The sequence below is a fragment of the Notolepis coatsorum genome (genome assembly GCF_963971535.1).
Source record: "Notolepis coatsorum genome assembly, chromosome: 17".
NCBI classification, from domain to species: Eukaryota; Metazoa; Chordata; class Actinopteri; order Aulopiformes; family Paralepididae; genus Notolepis; species Notolepis coatsorum.
The window spans coordinates 34,271,257-34,293,530 of NC_140181.1; the positions used below are offsets into that span (position 1 = coordinate 34,271,257).

The 22,274-nt window shown below is 44.8% G+C and overlaps 1 protein-coding gene across 1 annotated transcript in view; it reads left to right on the forward strand.

The window, feature by feature from the left end:
- The window catches only part of magixa (MAGI family member, X-linked a), a gene marked incomplete at both ends in the record, with an annotated part of 120,686 nt that overhangs the window by 52,228 nt on the left and 46,184 nt on the right, over window positions 1-22,274 (forward strand). Inside the window, 3 exons of the mRNA XM_084333408.1 lie at window positions 888-1,002; window positions 8,377-8,584; window positions 20,337-20,868. Of these exons, the coding sequence (XP_084189534.1) occupies window positions 888-1,002; window positions 8,377-8,584; window positions 20,337-20,868 (855 nt within the window). The remainder of the gene's footprint in view (window positions 1-887; window positions 1,003-8,376; window positions 8,585-20,336; window positions 20,869-22,274) is intronic.

Consider the following 22,274-nt stretch of genomic DNA (forward strand, 5'->3'; position numbering starts at 1 on the left):
ATTATCTTGTTTTCATGATCGTGGGAAGACAAAATCGTAATTGAAATTAAACTTGATTAATCGAACAGCCCCAACATGCATGTGTATATGTGTATGTGTATGGCTGTGTATTTGTATACGTGTCTATGTGAATGGGTGTGTATTAGATTAGATTTGCATTTATTGTCATTATACAGCACAAGTATAGTCCAACAAAAATAAGTTTGGCATCCAACCAGAGTGCAAAAGTAACAGTAAAGTGCAATAGTAATATACAATGTTACCCAAACAGATTCATTCATTACTGTGTTTATCTGTACAATCATTAGAATCATATAGTAATAGAATGTACTGTTTCGATTGTGTCTAAATCGAATTGTCTTCACATTCTCTGCATTTCACTGCAGAATACTTCACATTCTACTCAACCTAGGTCTAGCTGAAATACACTTGTTTGCCATCTTCCCCAGAGTCAGACAAGAAGATTGATATCAGTTTAATTCCTGTGCTGCAGTTTTAGAATAGTTGGAAGTTGTATTTCTTTTGACACTTTTGACAGAGCTATAGGCTAGCTGCTCCCTACTGCTTCCAGTCCTTGTGCTAAGCTAGGCTAGTTGCTCCCTACTGTTTCCAGTCCTTGTGCTAAGCTAGGCTAGCTGCTCCCTACTGCTTTCAGTCCTTGTACTAAGCTAGGCTAGCTGATCCCTACTGCTTCCAGTCCTTGTGCTAAGCTAGGCTAGCATGCACCTGGACCTCTCTCGATACACACAAATTAAGCTGATTCTGGGGAAGTGAGTGTTCCTTAAGGCTAGGAGTCTAGTTAGCGCATACAGAATACAGGTATGACTCCATGGTCTCAGTACAATGCTAACAGGGCTGTACTGAGCTGGGTGTTCTCTTTACCCCAGACTCAGGCCCAGCCCTCCGCTGACCCACTGCACCCACCTGGCCTGGCCAACCTGAACCGCACACTGCCTCATCTCACCTACAACAGAACTCTGGACACCAATGGCAACGCCTCAGGTAAGGCTGCTCTGAGCTCCCCTAGCTTTTAACTGCAGCTTTTAACAATAGTCATTTATCTGTTGATGTCAGAGACATCAGATCATCTAGCCTTTTTCTTTTAACTATAGTCAGTTATCTGATGACTGGTCAGTAGGGGTGTGTTATGGTTCGGTGGTGATGTGGACCCAAAATGCAGAACAGGACGAGGATAGAGAGACAGGCAGGACACGACGGGGTGTAGTTCAACGAAAATACTTTACGTGTCTTTCACAAGGCAGCAATCAGGTACACAAAGACAGATTCACAGGATACAGGAAACAAGGTCAACATGGGTAACGACCCGACAGGGGAGTAACAGGGAAGCACAGCATATATAGGGAGACTAATTAACAATGAGACACACCTGGGTGAAGACACAAGCTGACAAACAAGGTGACACCAAATACATGACAGGACTGATACAATAGTGGCAGTAGCGGGAAAAGTCCACTAGAGGGCGGCACAGGCTTGGGAATGGGAGCAGGATGAGCAGGGAGCTGTCCACGAGAGGCTGATGGAAAGAGGGGTGCCGGGAAGGGTCTCTGAATTGGCGGGGGGACGTGGCCAGGCTGAACAGGCGGATTGTGACAGGGGTGTAACGGTACACAGAAGCCACGGTTCGGTACGTACCTCGGTATTGGGGTCACGGTTCGGTACGAGTTCGGTACAACAGAAACAAAATATTTATAATTATTATTATTAATATAATATTTATTATTCGAAGAAAGAAATTGTATATATATATTTTAATTTATATATAATATTTATGATAATTATTATAATAATAATTATTATTAAATAGAATAATTTTCTATAGGAAAAGTATGTATCTTTTTTTTATTTGATCAGCTGTGCCTGTGAGTCCGGCAATGTATGGGGCTGCGGCACTGCAGATTTACCTTACTCGAGTCCGGCGGGGGAGAATGTTGGTGTGTTTGTTGGTGTGTTTCTTTCCATTGGTTTCATTTGGTTAACATTATTGGGCGAACAAGAAAACGAAAGAAAACTGTAAAATTGTAATGACCCTGCAGCTGTTCCAATGTAAATGTGCCTTTCTCCGTGCACTTTCGCCCGCTGTGAAGTCGGACTCATGTACCCGGCCACGTGCGCTGTTCTCGCACGGACCTCGCAAGTGCCTGCATGTGCGACTGGTGTGCGTGCGCTGTGAGGCATATTCTTCGTATGGCTGCACGTACCGCACGTGACGGCCGTACCGTAAATTCGCGGGACGAATACACGTACCGTTACACCCCTACTGGTCAGTTATCTGATACATCAACTCAAGGGACACCAACAAACTGAATAAGCTGGTGAGGAAGGCTAGCTCTGTGGTGGGAGTCGAGCTGGTCAAACTAGATGTGGTGGCAGAAAGGAGGATGAGAAGGAAGCTGGCCACTATCCTGGAGAAGCCTTCCCACCCCCTCTACGAGGAGCTAGCCAAGTTCAAGTTTCTTTATTAGTTGTCATACAGAAATACAGAATACTTTTGTATGAAATGCTTCTTTCTGTTTTGCTCCTGAGAGTGTGCTAGATAAAATAAAAAGATAGTATAAAATAAGTATAATATAAGTATAAAATAGAAAGTAATGTATGTAAACAAGTGTAAACAAAACAAAAAAATCCAATATACATATATATATACAGTATATACAATGCAGAGTATAGAAGAAGGTAACTGAGTTATAACAATATATATAGTGTAGAAATGGTGAGGTATAGCTTAGCTTGTGGTGCCACCTTGTGGTGGTGAGGTGCAATGAGGTATGAGTTGATGTGCATCTCTTACCAATAAATATAAAGTGTGTTAAGTGTCTAAAGTGGGTAAAGTGGGTGCTACAGTGAGTTGTTTATTTAAAGTGAGTGTGTATGTGTGGATGTGTGTGCTGTGGGTGTATTTGATAGTTTGTTACATAGTGTTATTGTTCATTGAGCATCCTGATGGCCTGGGGATAGAAGCTCTTTCTGAGTCTCTCTGTGCTTGCCATGAGACTCCGGTATTGCTTGCCTGACCGCAGCAGTTCAAAGAGGCAGTTGTTTGGGTGGCTGGGGTCTTTGATTATTCTCTTAGCCTTCCCCATGCAGCGCTTGTTGTAAATGTCTTGGAGAGTGGGAAGCCCCCCTCCAATTGTGCGTTCGGCTGAACGGGCCACTCTCTGTAGTCTGCTATGGTCTTGTGCGGTGCTATTCCCAAACCAGGAGGTGATATTGCCAGTCAGGATGCTCTCTATTGTGCATGAGTAGAAGTTCTTAAGGATCTTCTGACTCACTCGGAACTTCCTTAGACGTCTAAGGAAGTAGAGGCGTTGCCGTGCCTTCTTGATAACACTGTGTGTGAGGTCCATGTCAAGTCCTCGGATATGTGGACTCCGAGGTACTTGAAACTGTTCACTCTCTCAACCGGTGCCCCGTCGATGCTGAGGGGGCTGTAGTCCCTGACCCCCGACCTCCTAATGTCCACAATCATCTCTTTTGTTTTGCTGACGTTCAGGGAGAGGCTGTTCTCTTGACACCATCCCGCTAGAACCTTTACCTCTCCAAGATGAGGAGCACGTTCAGCCACAGACTCATACCCGCCCAGACACACCACTAACCGCCTCATCCAATTATTTCGTGCCAGCGGCCATCAGGCTCCACAACCGTGGGCAGGGACTGCTGCCAGCAGCCGGAGAACTAACAGCTGCAGAACTCGAGAACTATTACGAATGTCTGACCACTAACAGCCCAGACACATCAGCCGTGCGCACATGCACTCGCGGGTTCCGTGTGAGAACAGCGCGCGTGGCCGGGCACACCGAGTCCGACTTCAGAGCGGGCGAAAGTGCACGGAGGATGTGCACATTTACATTGGAACAGCTGTAAATGCCTAGTCTATTGCGAAGTCAGTCCCCGTTTGAAGATTTTTTTAAGATTTCCAGTTCCAGTGTTCTATTGTCCATTTTGCATGTATAACCAGTTATTATATAATTAATTAGAATATTAGAATTCATTTTAGAATGATGATCAATGTGTGTGATTGTACTCGTGAAAAAGTATAGTAATATGGTTTATTTGTATTGGGAAAGATACAGACACATTAGCTGGTTGAACAACATCTATATGTGTGGTAATAATGCAGATATTGAGTGTATTTCTGTGAAAATGCGCGTGGCGCACGCCTCTGAATCCAACCAAAGCGAAAATGATGGCTTCCAGCCTGCGAGTCGCGCGCCCGCTTGCGGCCGGTGGGCACAGCTACATCCGTTGACATGGGAGCGAAAGTGAAGCGCTGGTCGCCCGCCTGCCTTCGTGCGCGGCTGGTGTGTCTGCGCTGTGAGTGTGTCGGACTCTTAACCACCAAAACCTGCACGGACTACAATGTATAACGTATATCATGCACCTTATGTATATTGTTTACTCTTACTCATAATTTATATTCAGATTCAACTTCTTTCTTGTCTATATTTATTGTAACATATAACCGATAGGGCATACAGACCCTCATCTGCACCTTTGTTTACACTACTTATTTTTTCTCATATCCCTGCCCATACCTGTGCCACCCCTCCCTCATGCTGTTATGACACCTGCATTTCCCCAAGGGAATCAATAAAGGCATAAAGGAATATCTTATATTATGATGTCACAGACCATGTAGCTTTTAACTAGAGTGAGTTATCTGATGATGTCACAGACCATGTAGCTTTTAACTAGAGTGAGTTATCTGATGATGTCACACACCATATACCTTTTAACTAGAGTGAGTTATCTGATGATGTCACAAACCATGTAGCTTTTAACTAGAGTGAGTTATCTGATGATGTCACAGACCATATAGCTTTTAACTACAGTGAGTTATCTGATGATGTCACAGACCATGTAGCTTTTAACGACAGTGAGTTATCTGATGATGTCACAGACCATGTAGCTTTTAACTAGAGTGAGTTATCTGATGATGTCACAGACCATGTAGCTTTTAACTAGAGTGAGTTATCTGATGTCACAAATCATGTAGCTTTTAACTAGAGTGAGTTATAGCTTTTAACTAGAGTGAGTTATCTGATGATGTCACAAACCATGTAACTTTTAACTAGAGTCAGTTATCTGATGATATCACGGACAAATCCAGGATCATGATAGGAAGGTTGTGGGTTTGAGCCCTGGCCAGGGTGCTGTTGGAAGGTGGTGTTGTTGTCCAGCAGGGAGCACTTTGTCCTCTGGACCTGGTGGTGTTGTTGTCCAGCAGGGAGCACTCTGTCCTCTGGACCTGGTGGTGTTGTTGTCCAGCAGGGAGCACTCTGTCCTCTGGACCCATGGTGTCTATCATAAAGAGTAGGGTGTTCCTGGACAAATTCCCAATCAGGTATCTGACATCAAGGCCACCTAACCATCCCTCCACTTAATTGGCTGATATCAGTCCTTGTCTCCTGAGCCTTTCAGCCGGCAGTCATTGTGTATGTGTTGTGTGTCTGGTGCCAGTGTAACTGAGGTCCGTGAGTATATCCACAGTCACAATGGACTTCAAGTGTTGTGAAGTGACTGTGGCACGTAGCGGTACTGCAAGTAAACTCATCCACCCTTAACACATTGGGCGCCAGACCCGAGATTTATCGCGTTATCTCACCAGCGGTTGAGTGCCAAAACCCGAGATTTCTCGGGTTTTCATCGTTTTTTCTTTTATTCAATTTTTTTTATTCTATGCAGTGTCACGGACCTCTGTGTTACCATAGGAAATCATTCTGAGATCCCTAGAGTGCAATACCGGCCGCATCCTGCTAGGTGACAGTATCGCCCACCCTTTGAAACCATATTTTACACTGTGTGTCACATCTAATTTCGTCCGGGCGGAGAATTTAGACTAAGCTAAGTAAATCGCTTCATCCGATCACTTCGAAACGCATTCAGCACACTTGAGGCATATCTTGTGCCACTTCATGTCAGGGACCCGATCGACATCAATACTGGAAATCGCGATCAGACAATTGGAATATTCTTTTTGGAATAACCCCGATCAATGATAAGGACTATCTGACGTCAAAATTCCACCTTGATCCTACAATGATTTCATATAGATCCGGCCGATCAATGTATGTAATATTCAAAACGAATGCCGTTACTGGGGATCAAAGCATAAAAAAACTACCCCCCCCCCTTTTATGCATTCATGATGAAACATAATACCTATTATATACCTTTAATTTGGAAATAGTAGCGTGTCCAGGCAAGCAACGCGGACGCTTTTAGCAAAATTCACACATCGCTCCGTAACACAGTTACCAGGAATTAGCCAGGATCACTCTGAAACTATACAATATTCACCACGGTACAACACGAGAACGTATACATGAAAAAATTCATTATTTTTCACATGTTGAACGAGGGATAGTTACTGTCAAATGAGCCATAGTATTGTCTCCATAGCTATAATATAGAATATAGATATAGCCCTGCAAACACTGTGACGCACAGTGAAAATCCCTATCTTTTACAGCGGTGGCACACTGAGTACAAGGATGGCTAACACGGCTGGCATTCAAAGTGTTAAAAGGCAGGCAGACACGTTACCAAGAAGTTAATTCACCTCTTGGTATAGTGGTCTGCGATGTCACCCGCGGTGCGGCCGACCGGGGTTCGAAACTCACTCGGGGCATCGAAGTTTAACACAACGCAGAGATGGCAATACGAGCCTGGCTACACCAGTTTATGACAGCAATTGTGTAGTGTGTTGTTTGTCTGGTACCAGTGTATGGCAATCAATGTGTTGTGTGTTGTTTGTCTGGTGCCAGTGTATGATAGTCATTGTGTATGTATGTTGTGTGTCTGATACCAGTATATGGCAGCCATTGAGTGTGCATAGCCCAAGGTTGGATGCTACACAGTGGTGGTGAAGGAGATAATTTCCACCCTACATTATAAAACACTTTGAGTGTGTAGAAAAGAGCTATATAAATGTAATATATATACATTTCATTCATCACTTTTTCAAATGTAATTTCAGATTAGGGCTTTTTTATCCACTTTTTCTCCTCCTGTTTTTCTGTATTTTCCTCCCATCCCAATTTAGTTGTTATGCCAATTCCCCCCTCCCCTTCCTGGTCATTGCGCGCATGTGCCCCCCACTGGTCGGTCTAGGGAGCCCTGAAGTATATCACATGCTTCCTCCGATACATAGGAGACAGCCAGCAGCCTCTTTTCACCTGACAGCGCGGACTCTCATTGGTGAAGTGTAACGCGTGGGAGGTCACACTGCCCTCACCATCTCCCTCCCTCGCTGTGCAGGCGCCCTGACCGACCTGTAGGAGTCGCTGTTTACAACGACCAGATTACCACCCACCGGCTTCCCTCCCGCTGACACCGGCAATTGTGTCAGTATGACGGCCGACCAAGCCGGAGGCACCGCTGACAGCCGGATTCGATACCAGTGTCTCTTGCGGTGGTGACGAGCGCTTAGTCCGCTGCGCCACCCAGCCGCCTACTCATACATTCATTTGAAAACCTTAATGAGTTAAAAACAACTAATCTCATTACCCTTTTTTTCACCCATAACTTTGACATCCAGCTGGGTGGCTGGTGTATTTACATTCCTGATAACTCTGACATGCATACCAGGAGAATAATGAGAGACCAGACCAGAGTGTCTTATTTCATAATACAAAGTTTTCATTTACATTTAGTAATTTAGCTGATGCTTTTATCCAAAGCGACTCACAAATTGTGTACAGCAAGTCAGCAGGAGGGGTATACCTCTGGCAGCTAAGGGTCAGTGGTATTGTTCATCTAGCAGTGCAGAACTTGAGTGTTACACTCTGAGTTTATGGTAGTATAGACATATTAGCATAGTACATAGTAGTATAGACAGAGTAGCATAGGACATAGTAGATACTGTAGTAGTATAGACATAGTAGCATAGTACATAGTAGTATAGACATAGTAGCATAGTACATATTAGATAGTATAGACATTAACTAAGTTGTATAAACGATGCAGTGAAGAATGGTGTTTCCCAGTGCAGCGACAAGTAATGGTTGAGCTACGTTGCTTACTAATTATGCTCGGTATCAGTAATGTTAACAGAGATTATCCAGCGGAGCTGTCTGCCAACAAAGATATTGCTACATCAGAAATGTATGTAGAAGAGTAGAAATGTACTCACAAAATGGATCCATTCAACGTTATTGAAGACTTCTGTCTGAAGTTCTCTAACCATTTTTGTTGCATTTCTTTATGACTGCAGCTCCCACAGAAGCATTTTGCTATGTATTTTGTGTTAAGGCGATTAACACATTTAAATGTATTTTTTTGATTGCCAGCTAATAATAATCAGTGCTAAATAGATTTCTGATAATTACTAATAAATCAATTCTGATTCAAATTCAGGTCTGGCACAAACACCACCCTCCTATGCTCCTCAACCAATGACAAATGGTCTACCAGGCCCACCCACCCCAACGTCACCAGACGCCCCCCTGGGTCTGGGACCCCTGTCCTCTCATAGCATGGGTCTGCCCCCCCCTGCCCCCCCTGGGAGGAGGTCCAACAGCCACAGTGACTCTGACGGGGGCCAGTCTAGTGCTGGGACCAGGAGGTAAGGACAATATCATATTATTATTATTTCTTCCCTTGTGTCACTCTCCTCCTCCCCCCTCCCTCCCTCTTGCCAGGTCATCACCAAAGTACCGGGCCCCCCTTCCCCCCTCTCCCTCATCCCCGTCATTCTCTTCTTCCCCTCCTCATCCTACAGGTTCCTGGAGAGTGAACAGTCACTAGCCCCATCCCTGCTCTCCTCCCCCTCTTTGCTCATCATCGCATTGTACCGGCCACCAAAATACTCAGTCAGTATCAAAGATGAATCATACATCTGAATATTCATATAAATAAGAAGAACGACCCCAAGGCTATTGAGCTTATCAACCTACTGGACAGCTTTGAGCTAATACAACATAAAATGTAAATGAACCCACTCACCAACATGGTAACACCCTAGACTTAGTGATAACAACAACGTTGAACATTGATAAAGTATCAGTATCGAATTACCTATATCTGACCATCATTGTGTATTCTTCTATGCTAACCTAAACGGTAACCGTTGTAAAGCGAAGAGTACAACATGACATGGCAGAAGAGAAGTTCTCAAATATCATGAGACTAACTGAACCATCCAGCCTGAACTGCTCTTTAAAATACAACACCCTATCATATACACTGGATGCTGTCGCTCCATAAAAAACTAAAACAAAAAGTAAAGTGACAAAATCTCCCCATGGTTAAATAGCAGTGTTGGTCAGACTAAGAGAATCTGTAGAGCTGGCCTGCTGAACAAAAATGGAGGAAAATGAAGCTCACAGTCCACTGCGATATATATAAAGAAGCCATAACTGCCTATAACAATGAAATACGGGTGGCAAGAAAGGACTATTTTTCTTATTTCTTTCTTAGATTATCACAGAGAATGCTAGAAACTCTAGAATATTATTCTCAGCCATCGACCAGCTACTCAACACTGCCCCCACCCCTCCACAGTCATCTGCATCAAAATGTGAAGAACTTGCATTATTCTTCAATAACAAAATAACTTGAATTAGAGCCAGCATTAGTCCTGATACAAACATGGACACCATCAGTAAACCCTGCGAAAAAGTAACCATAGGAAAATGTGCTTGCATTACATCAACTGAGCTTTACAAAACTGTTATGGTATGTAACGAGTATTGCAAGTCATATCCTAAATATTATAATATAAATACATCGCTTCTGACAGGCATTTTCAAGTCAAGTCAAGTCAAGAGTTTTATTTGTCACGGCATACGAGTATACAATGAAATGCGGGTGGTCTTGCCCGCAACGATGTGCAATACAGTGGTACAACATATAATAGAATCCAGATGCATTCAAAACAGCCGTCGTAAGACCCTTACTAAAGAAACCCAAACTAGACAGTAATGTACTAACCAACTATAGGCCGATATCCAACCTTCCATTTATCAGCAAGATACTTAAAAAAAAATCTCAATACAAATAAACTATTTTCTCTTTTTTTTGATCAAATTTTTTTTATTATTAATTACATGAAACAAGACAACACAATAACCACAGTAACAAAACACATAACTCCACAGGAAAATAACAAACAATAATAATAATAATACAGAATAACAAATTATAAAGACAAAAAGAGAAAAAGAAACAGCGTTCAACCTATCAAATATAGATGGCAACTTCAATAACAAAAATGTCTTCAAACATGCCAACCTTTCACCACCTTTACAAAGTAGAGTGACTGAAAAGACTGTTTACGAGAGTGTTGCCGCAGGTTTACTGTAGATAGCCTAGGTCCCTTACACATGTTGTCAAGACTGCTAAACTCGCAGAAGGTAAAGTGTAAGAAGAAAGAGGATTTTCCTCCAAGTTGGTTGACAGGTCAATCAGTCTGCCAATATTAGTCCCTTGGGGAGATGGCATGTGAATTGACAAATAGCGCAGAATAGCTAAATATCAACCCCCCCCTAAAATCCCCAGTCAAAGTTAAGAAGGACAAGACAAAAAACAAGACAGACAAGACATTTCCTCCATCCCCTCCCATGAGACCGCCGGACCCCCCCGATCAAGCACCCCAACCCCACTCAGCCGCACACGGCGGTCTTTACCTTCTCAGCTGCTGCGAACCACAGGTCAATGCCAGCCTGTCCTACCCCAATCACCCGCGCCGTGGATATCTCAAGATAAATCACATCCAACAATGTTAGGGGCCAGTTAATCACTGTGAGCTTCTCAGGCTCCTTCCATCTCATTGCTATTAGCTTCTTCGCTGCTGTGACGCCCGCTAGGACAACCCTTTTCAGTTGTATGGACGCGGGTAGTGTCGTTATATCGTTCAGGAGTAGCGTAACAGCTGTGAATGGGACAGTTAAGCCACACAGATCTGAAAGTTTGTCCGTTATTGACCTCCAGAAGCGGGCCACTGGTGGGCAATCCCAATACATATGCATATAAGTGCCAGTGGCCTTTTGAGAGCACAAAGTGCACAGAGAGTCGGCTATCAGTCCCATAGCAAATAACTTCCTAGGTGTAAGATAGGTCCTATGAATATAATTAAAATTAATCTGCTGGTGATTGGGGTTGCGGGAAGACAATGCCACATTTGCCCAAACATCATCCCAATCAAACTCGGGGTCCAACTCCGGGATATCCACACGCCAGATTGTATCCAACGATAAATTTTTATACGTGGATTGAATTAATAGCGTATAAAAGTCTGAGACAAACCCTCTGGAGGTCGTCCTGTCCACTATGAGCCTGAGAAAGGGGTGTGGTTGCAGAGCCTGAGCCCACGGCACGCCATGCGCCCTCAGCGCTGACCTTAGTTGAAGGTAAAGAAAGAAGGACTCGCCGGGAAGATCATAAAATTCTCTTAAGTCCTGAAACGCACAGAGGCCGTTCTTATCATAAATATCCTCCAGAGTATGAACTCCCCTCCTTTGCCATTGAGGATTATTAACCGGCTTGTGCCCAATAAGTAATTGCTGGTTATTAAAAATTGGAGAGTCCAGGTGCCATGGGCATTTAACCCCACACGACTTCTGTACATTACGCCACGTCTGGATCACATGAGTTATGATCGGTCCATACCTCAGTCGGCATTTCGAAATAGGGACAGTGGAGTACACCACATCCTGCAATCTTAGCGGTGAGACCGCCGCCGCTTCTAAGGAGCGCCAAGATACAGCCTCAACAGGGTCTAGCCAGCACATCAGAGGTCTCAGTGAAAAGGACCAGAAATAAAGCTTAAAATCAGGGATTGCGAGGCCCCCATCTTGTTTCCTACGTTGAGTAGTAGCTCTTTTGATTCTCGGGCGTTTGTTATTCCAGATAAACTTAGATACCATCGATTGTACCTTGCGCCAGTGGTCTATTGGAGGGGGCAGGGGGAGCATTGAGCTAACAAAATTTATCCTAGGCAGGACGTTCATTTTGATTATGGAAGCCCGGGCTTGTAAAGAGTTAGGAAGGGACGACCACCTGTCTAGATCCTGGCGTATTTTATCATAAGTACCCGTGAAGTTGTACTTAGTAGTTTGATTCAGCGTGGGGAATATCTCTATGCCCAAGTATTTAAAATGTTCTACTATGGGGATATCAGCTGGTAGTCGTACCGTCTTGGCCAGCTCATTAAGAGGTAGGCAGGCTGATTTGTTCCAGTTAATCTTAAAGCCTGACATTTTACCAAAGTCGTCGATTATTCCCAATAATTTTGCGGCCGACCGGGAGGGGTCGTCCATGAAAATCAGCAGGTCATCCGCATAGAGAGCAATTTTGTGTGGAGTATTATTGACCATTATGGGGACGATGTCCTCCGATTGCCTAATAAATTGGGCCAATGGTTCGAGGGAAAGCGCGAACAGTCCTGGGCTCAGAGGACAACCCTGTCTAGAAGATCTGGAGACTGGAAAAAGTGTGGAACAGTTTTTGCCTGTCAGTATCATCGCAGACGGCGAGGCATACAGGACTTTAATCATATGAATAAAACTCTTTCCAAGACCCATAATCTCAAGTACCTTCCACAGGTATGACCACTCAAGTCTGTCAAACGCCTTCATGGCATCCAAAGACAGAACTGTGGACGGAGCTGTATTGTCTTTACTGTTATCGATTACATGCAACAGCCTCCTAAGATTATCTGCAGCCAGGCGCCCCGGGATAAAACCAGTTTGATCGCAGTGTACCAATACAGTCATAAATCTCTGCAGGCGACGGGCCAGCACCTTGGCAAACACTTTTAAATCGGCCCCGAGAAGACTCAAGGGTTTATAGCTACCACAATCATTGGGATCTTTGTCCTTCTTGAGAAGTAAAGAAATCAACGCCATATTGACATCTCTTGAGAACTCCCCTTGTTCGATAGCGTAATTGATCATATCGAGCATCAATGGACCCAGTTGGTCCCAGAAAGCTAAATACACTTCGGGTGGAATAACATCCCAGCCTGGTGCCTTACCCCTCTGCATTTCAGAAATCGTCTCCCTCAATTCCACAAGAGTGATCGGTTTCCCCAGTTCCTTGGCCTCTTCCTCAGAAATGTGGGGTATCTCAAGCCCGCCAATGAACGATTCAAATTTAGAGTCATCGAGATTAACCTCTGATCTATATAACTGTGAGTAAAACTCTTTAAAAGTGTCATTGATCTTTTTCGAATCAGTAGTGACTGCACCCTGGCTCGTCTTGATCGAGGGGATATCCGAGAAATGATCATTCGAGCGTATTTTCATTGCCAATAGATGGCTAGGCCTGGAGCCGTGAAAGTAGTAATTTTGTCTTGTCCTATGTATCAAGAACTCAGACTGTTGTTTAAGTATTGAGTTTATTTCTTTCTTGACTATCTTACGTTGTGTGTTTAGTCGTTCACTATAGTTAGTTTGCAAGGATGCGTATAGGTCCGCATATAATGTTTCCAGTCCTTCTAGCTTTTTTGACCGGGATTTTCGCAAATTGGAGGCGAAAAGTGTGACATGACCCCTGATAAATCCTTTCAATGCGTTCCACAGGACCCTAGGGTCTTCGACTGTGCCAACGTTGATCTGCAAGAATTCAGCTAGTTTACTCCTGAACTCAGAACAGAAATCATCGTTCTTTAGCAAGGTTGAATTAAAACGCCATCTGGGAGCTCTCACGGAGAGCCTGCCAAAGGTTGCCGTAAGGAAAATCCCCTTGTGGTCTGAGAGAGCCAAGGGAACCAATGAGACATCGAAACTATCAAACATATTAGGGGACGCGAATGCATAGTCTATTCGAGAGAAGGTTTTGTGTCTGGCTGACAGGTGAGAGTAATCCTTGAGGATGGGATTGGATAAGCGCCATAGGTCTGCGAGCCCCGTGTCCTGGGCCCACATCCTGAGGGCCTTAGAGGACCGTTTTTGGTCGCTCGTTTCAGAGGACCCGGACCTATCCATCTCCGCATCCCAGCACGCATTAAAATCGCCACCCACAATGAGAGCGTATCCAGTAAGTTCCAACATATTCTTCGTGATTGTATTATAGAACGCTGAATCAAATGTGTTAGGAGCATACAATGCTATTATTGCCATCTTCCTATGAGAGAACTCAACTTTTGCTATAGTAATCCTTCCCTCCGTGTCCGTCCAGGACTTTGATATCAAGGTTACGTCTTGTAACTATGACATCATCGGCTGAGGATGAGAAGATAACGTGATATTGTCGATTTGCCAGCCTTGACACATCACCTACCAATAAATGCGTCTCACTAAGGAGAGCAATGTCAATATTTCTTCTCTTCAATAACCAAAGGACACTGGCACGCTTGTGAGGGGCGTTAAGACCCCCTGCGTTCCAAATTAAAATATTCAATTTAGCCATGGTCGAATTTGTCTAAATGCGTAGAGAACATACCAGTGTAGCCAGGCTGAGGCTAGTCCAATAAACACAAATAAAAATTTTAATTTAAATAAATTTAAATTTAAAAATTAAATTCAATAAAGATATCGGTCGAAAACCACAGTGAGCCTTGGCCCTAACATGAGGCAACTATAATGGAAGAAATAGCCATTATTATATAATAACTCAACAACAACCCTGTAACCATCCACTTCCGAGTCTGTGTATCAATGTCGCAACGTTATAGCATAAATGGGTAAAGGAAAATTCAAAACAAAATCAAAGCATATCAGCAGTTAGTCTAAAGTAGGATCGGATCACAGTTAAATTGCTCATTCAGATGCCATTAAAACAGCGACAATAAGAAGAAAAGGAAAAAGAGGGTTATGGCTAAAGTGCAAGCAAAGCTAAACCTGACCCAGCCTGTTATCACATATTTTATATGTATATTTGGTCGAGAGCCAACGTGAGCCTTGGCCCTAACATGACAACTATAATGGAAAAAATAGCCATTATTATATAATTACTCAACATCAACCCTGTAATCATCTACCTCCGAGTCTGCATATTAATGTCGCAACGTTATAGCATAAATGGATAAAGGAAAATTCAAAACAAAATTAAAGTATATCAGCAGTTAGTCTAAGGTAGGATCGGATCACAGTTAAATTGCGCATACAGATGCCATTAAAACAGTGACAATAAGAAGAAAAGGAAAAGAGGGTTATGGCCAGAGTGCAAGCAAAGCTATACCCGACCCAACCTGTCATCATATATTGTATATGTATATTCAATCGACCTTCTACTACTGGAGCCCAAAGCTCAAAGCATCCTGGATATAAAAATAAAAGCATACAAGAAGTTAGTTAAGGACCCGATCACCATTAAATTGTGCAAACCTATGTCACTTGAACAGCAACAACAACCAAAATACATAAACATTATCGGGTCTCGAATGTATCGACGCGGGTGATAGACACAGCCCGTTAGCCAGCCCGAGGCCAGCGCGTAAGCTAGTGGTGAATCCGGCTAGCACGCTAGAGTCTTATGTACAATGTTCAGATAGCTCGTTAGCCTCCAAAGAGCTCGGATGGGCAGCGGATAGTTAGCCTGTCTGGGCCTGACATCAAGCATTTGTGAATAGTCCGCAAATAAATATATCAATGTATTTAGGTCCACAACGCCAAGCCACTCACCCGACAGCGTTATCAAGCCACCGTCTCGGCCAACCCCCCTAGGTACTCCTCCGCTTTGGCCAACGACCAAAATGAGCGACGGTCATCACCTTTACATAGCACAGACAATCTTGCGGGGGCGAATAGCGTAGGCCTCAAGCCCAGTTTCCATAGCCTGGCCATGACCACTTTGTATTCGCCCCTCTGTGCCTGAACCTCCGGTGTGAAGTCTTCAAAAATGGCCACTTTGTGATTGTCGAGACCCAGATCCCCCCTTCTGGCCCGGGCCGACCGCATGATGAGTTCTCTCTGTTGTAGCCTGTTTAGCTTGACAATGATGGGCCTCGGCTCCTTGCCCACACCAGGACTGGTCTTGCCCGCTCTGTAGGCCGACTCACACACGGGCGGATCGGGAAGGACCTCCTTCCCCAGTATCCTCTGCAGCAGTTCTGGCATGTTCTCCGAGAGACGTCCTCCCTCACTGCCCTCCGGTACACCAACAATCCTGATGTTGTATCGTCTCTCCCTGGACTGCAATTCCACAATTACCGACTGTAGTTTGCCGACGTCAGCCTGTGCAGCCAGCAGGGAGCTCTCTAGACCCGCCACCCTCTCGCCTTGTTGAGAGGCCTCAGCCGTTAGCGAGGCTACTTCGTTAGCGTTAGCTGTGGTGGCAGCGTGTAGTGACTCCATCTTTTCTCTCAACGGGCCCACCGCCAGCCCGATCTCCTCCGACATTGCCCGACGAAAGGTATCAAAAAGTTCCGCCTGCGCTTTCATTTGTGCATCGGCGAAGCATACCTCAAAGTCTGCATGGAGTTTGGTCACGACAGAGAGAATCTCACTTATCTCAGGCGAAAGCGAGGACGGGCCCGGTGCCATTTTGTCGGCTGAAGCATTGTTGGCTCTGGTTCCCGGCTTCGACATCACGAAAAGTCTAGTGGGGTGACAGTGTTTTCCGCACGATAATAGGGAGCTCCCGTGAAACACGTCTCACCCCATGAACGCCTGGCTCCGCCTACCACAAATAAACTCTTTTCTCAAAGAAAACAACATCATGGAGGAATTTCAATCAGGCTTCAGAACGCACCACAGCACTGAAACTGCCCTTACTAAATTAATTAGTGACCTCAGAATAAACTGAGATGCAAATATTGTCTCAATTCTCGTCCTATTAGATCTAAGTGCAGCGTTCGACACGATCGACCATGATATCCTAACAAATCGTCTAGAAAAGTTAGTAGGTCTTTCTGACTATGTATTGAACTGGTTATATATATAATATATATCAAAATGATAAAATATTACGTCAGGCTTGGAGATCATTCTTCTGAGAAACATGACACCTACTTCGGAGTTCCACAGGGGAGCTGCCTTGTTCCATTATTATTCTCACTATACATGCTGCCACTCGGAGACATCATTAGAAAACACAATGTATGTTTCCATAGTTACACAGATGACAAGTGTACATCTCCGCTGAACCAAGTGATCACACAGCTATTAACTCCATTTCCGCCTGTCAACAAATGGATAACAAACAACTTCCTAAAATTAAATGAGGACAAAACTGAAATCCTGCTAGTCGGTCCTATAACAAAAAGAGAAATGTTACAGAGCAATATGGGGCAACTTACTCTTTTGATCAAACCCGAAGTCTTGGTGTTATTATAGACTCAGACCTAAGCATCACACATCAACAAGGTGACAAAAACATCATTCTTCCATCTTAGAAACATAGCTACGGCCATTTATAAATCAAAAGGACTCTGGAAAACTGATGCCTTTATCTCAAGCCGACTTGACTACTGTAATGCACTCCTCACCGGCCTCCCAAAAAAAAAACACAGAACGACTCCAACTCAATCAAAACCCGGCAGCTAGGCTACTAACTAGAACCAAGAGGAGAGACCACAATCATCAGTCCAGTATTAGCTACCCTGCACTGGCTTCCAGTAACATTTAGAATCGATTTAAAGGTCCTCCTCCTTATATACAAACCACTAAATGGAACAGGACCAAGCTACATTGGAAATTCTCTAGTCAACTATGTGCCTTCTAGAATATTACGACCATCTAGTACTGGTCTATTGGTACTGGTCTAAACTAAGGTTCCCAACCACAGCCTAAAGAACATCGGGCACGCAGCCTTCACAAACTATGCACCAAAGCTATGGAACACCCTACCTATGGACATTAGGGAAGCTAGATCTCTAAATATCTTTTTAAAATAAGCTAAAAACGTACCTCTTCACCGTAGCCTTTTAATACACTCCGCTGCTGATTGTACTGTAGATTGCACAATTTTACTCTGTCCATTCTATTTTAGTCTTTTATTACAGGTTCTAAACTGTCAGGTATTGAACTGTGTGGGAATCAAGCAGGAAGAAAGACTGTCAGGCTTTAAAACTGTGTAGGGGACCCAGGCCTAGAACTGCGCCCTGAGAGGGAGGTTTGCCCTGAGAGGGAGGTTCGAAGGGTCAAAGTGGGATGGAAGACTGTCAGGTTTTAAACTGTGGATAACAAACAGGGAAGGTAAAGACGGTTTTAAACTGAATTCAGAACAATTTTATTGTTTGTTATTGCACTATTTTACTCTGTCTATTCTATTTTACTCTTTTTTATTATTATTGTCTATTTTTGTCTATTTTAAAACTGCCATAGAATCAAACCATAAACAAGGTGGCCTATTGGGATGTCCTATTGGAAACTACTGTGTGATTATATATGTGTGTCTGCACTTTTTTTTTTGCTCATTTTGTGCCTGTCTTCTTGCTGCTGTGCCTGTCTTTTTGCTGCTGTGAAGCACTTGGAGCTGCAATTCTTATATGAAAGGTGCTATACAAATAAAGTGTATTATTATTGGTAGTAGTAGTAGTAGTGATTATGATGGAGACCAGACTATGGCTGGGACCAGGAGGTAAGGACAATATAATATTATTATTGTTATTATTATTAGTAGTAGTAGTAGTAGTAGTAGTAGTAGTAGTAGTAGTAGTAGTAGTAGTAGTAGTAGTAGTAGTAGTAGTAGTAGTAGTAGTAGTAGTAGTAGTAGTAGTGGTAGCAGCAGCAGCAGTATAGTAGTAGTAGTAGTAGTAGTAGTAGTAGTAGTAGTAGTAGCAGCAGCAGCAGTAGTAGTAGTAGCAGTAGTAGTAGTAGTAGTAGTAGTAGTAGTAGTAGTAGTAGTAGTAGTAGTAGTAGTAGTAGTATCGTGATACTTTGCGTGGCGATACTGTATCGATACAGGGACGCCAAGTATCGATATTTAATTATTCATAAAAAATAAATAAATATATATATATTTTTTATTATAAGAAAGTTGCATTGTTCATTTCAATACCTGTAATAGTACAGTACAATAGTACATCTGTCTGCTTGAGAAAATACCATGTTCTGCATTAAAAATGATTGAAGTGAGATGAACAGACTGAACTTTATTTTATTAGATAAAACATGTTGACAAAGTTTTACTTTGCAGTTGAAAAAAGGTTAAAAAAAGAAAATTCGCTATACTCAGCGTATCGCGACATATTTAGTATCGTGATACTATCGTATCGTGACGCAAGTATCGCGATCGTATCGTGAGGTCTCTGGCGATTCCCACCCCTAAGTAGTAGTAGTGATTATTATGGAGGCCAATCTAATGCTGGGACTTGGAGGCTATTACAATATAATAGTATAATTATTATTAATCAGTGTGTTGTTCCAGTGTGTAGCTCCAGTGTGTAGCTCCAGTGTGTAGCTCCAGTGTGTAGCTCCAGTGTGTTACTCCAGTGTGTTGCTCCAGTGTGTAGCTCCAGTGTGTAGCTCCAGTGTGTTGCTCCAGTGTGTAGCTCCAGTGTGTAGCTCCAGTGTGTAGCTCCAGTGTGTTGTTCCAGTGTGTAGCTCCAGTGTGTAGCTCCAGTGTGTAGCTCCAGTGTAGCTCCAGTGTGTTGCTCCAGTGTGTTGCTCCAGTGTGTAGCTCCAGTGTGTAGCTCCAGTGTGTAGCTCCAGTGTGTAGCTCCAGTGTGTAGCTCCAGTGTGTAGCTCCAGTGTGTAGCTCCAGTGTGTTGCTCCAGTGTAGCTCCAGTGTGTTGCTCCAGTGTGTTGCTCCAGTGTGTAGCTCCAGTGTGTAGCTCCAGTGTGTAGCTCCAGTGTGTAGCTCCAGTGTGTAGCTACAGTGTGTGTAGCTCCAGTGTGTAGCTCCAGTGTGTTGTTCCAGTGTGTAGCTCCAGTGTGTAGCTCCAGTGTGTAGCTCCAGTGTGTAGCTCCAGTGTGTAGCTCCAGTGTGTAGCTCCAGTGTGTAGCTCCAGTGTGTTACTCCAGTGTGTTGCTCCAGTGTGTAGCTCCAGTGTGTAGCTACAGTGTGTGTAGCTCCAGTGTGTAGCTCCAGTGTGTTGTTCCAGTGTGTAGCTCCAGTGTGTAGCTCCAGTGTGTAGCTCCAGTGTGTAGCTCCAGTGTGTAGCTCCAGTGTGTTACTGCAGTGTGTAGCTCCAGTGTGTAGCTCCAGTGTGTAGCTCCAGTGTGTTGCTCCAGTGTGTAGCTCCAGTGTGTAGCTCCAGTGTGTAGCTCCAGTGTGTAGCTCCAGTGTGTTACTCCAGTGTGTAGCTCCAGTGTGTAGCTCCAGTGTGTAGCTCCAGTGTGTTACTCCAGTGTGTAGCTCCAGTGTGTAGCTCCAGTGTGTAGCTCCAGTGTGTAGCTCCAGTGTGTAGGTATGATGTGCATCATAACAGTGTTTTTACATGTTTGCATTTCTCCCTCTTCTCTTCCTCCTCCTCCTCCTCTTCCTCCCAGGTCATCTCTGATTCGCTACAACAGCAGTTCCCTCCCTGCCCCGTCCTCTTCCTCCTCCCTACTTCTTCATCAGAGTTCTAAGTCTTCTGAGAGCGACATCTCCTCCTCCGCGCTCCCAGCTGTCTCCTCCGGTGCCCCCCTCCCCCAGCCCGAGCCCCAGCCCTCCCTCCCCCCCCTCACCCCCCCTGGTGACATCCCCGCCTGCGGGTTCAGCGGCTGCCCCGCCAACCACAGCAACCACCACCCGACCCCCTCGGCCGCCCGGAGCAACCCGGGCATGGTGCTCCCTCTGGCGGCCGGCTCGCCCGCGGGGGGGCCGGTCGCGGGGGGCGGAGAGCTGGTCCCCGTGGCGCTGGGGCGGAGCGAGAGTTCTGGAGGGGGGATGGGGTTCAGCGTGACGGCAGGGGGGCAGGGGGGCCAGCTGGCCGTCGTGAAGAGGGTCTGGGACAGGAGGCAGTGCCCGGCCCTGCAGCCAGGGGACGCCATCGTCAAGATCAACGGAGCGGACGTCCAGAGCCTCAGCTTTGCTCAGGTGAGACAGACGGGTCGACTTTCTGCAGGTGAGAGAGAGACAGGTCGACTTTCTGCAGGTGAGAGAGAGACAGGTTGACTTTCTTCAGGGGAGAGAGAGACAGGTTGACTTTCTACTGGTGAGAGAGAGACAGGTTGACTTTCTTCAGGGGAGAGAGAGACAGGTTGACTTTCTACTGGTGAGAGAGAGACAGGTTGACTTTCTTCAGGGGAGAGAGAGACAGGTTGACTTTCTTCAGGGGAGAGAGAGACAGGTTGACTTTCTACTGGTGAGAGAGAGACAGGTTGACTTTCTACTGGTGAGAGAGAGACGGGGCGACTTTCTACTGGTGAGAGAGAGACAGGTTGACTTTCTACTGGTGAGAGAGAGACGGGTCGACTTTCTACTGGTGAGAGAGAGACAGGTTGACTTTCTTCAGGGGAGAGAGAGACAGGTTGACTTTCTACTGGTGAGAGAGACAGGTTGACTTTCTACTGGTGAGAGAGAGACAGGTTGACTTTCTACTGGTGAGAGAGACAGACAGGTTGACTTTCTACTGGTGAGAGAGAGAGACAGGTCGACTTTCTACTGGTGAGAGAGAGAGACAAACAGGTCAACTTTCTACTGGTGAGAGAGAGAGACAGGTTGACTTTCTACTGGTGAGAGAGAGAGACAGACAGGTCGACTTTCTTCAGGGGAGAGAGGGACAGGTTGACTTTCTCCTGGCGAGCGAGACAGACAGGAGAGAGAGACCGGGTGAGACAGACATGTTACATTTCTGCAGGTGAGAGAGACAGGTTGACTTTCTGCAGGTGAGAGAGACAGACAGGAGAGAGAGACCGGTTGAGAGAGACAGGTTGACTTTCTGCAGGTGAGAGAGACAGGTTGACTTTCTGCAGGTGAGAGAGACAGACAGGAGAGAGAGACCGGTTGAGAGAGACAGGTTGACTTTCTGCAGGTGAGAGAGACAGGTTGACTTTCTGCAGGTTGACTTTCTGCAGGTGAGAGAGACAGACAGGAGAGAGAGACCGGTTGAGAGAGACAGGTTGACTTTCTGCAGGTGAGAGAGACAGGTTGACTTTCTGCAGGTGAGAGAGACAGGTTGTAACAGACAGTTGTTGGAGGATTACAGGCTTTAACACTTTGAGCGCCACTCACGGCTTTTCTCGGGTTTACGACCCGACCATTGAATGCCACGTCACGGCTATTCTCGTTTTTTTTTTTATTATTTTTTTTTTTAGCGATCTGAAATCATATTGCATCACGCGAGCCTACCGTTGGAGATCCAGGGACCGCCGGCGATCAGATGTGAAAAAAGCGCCCCCTATCGTCTCCCAGATGGTAAATCACACTTTTGGAATGGACTCAATGAAAGTGAATGGGAGAACGGATTTCTGACTCCACATTTTACTTCTCATTGATGCAGC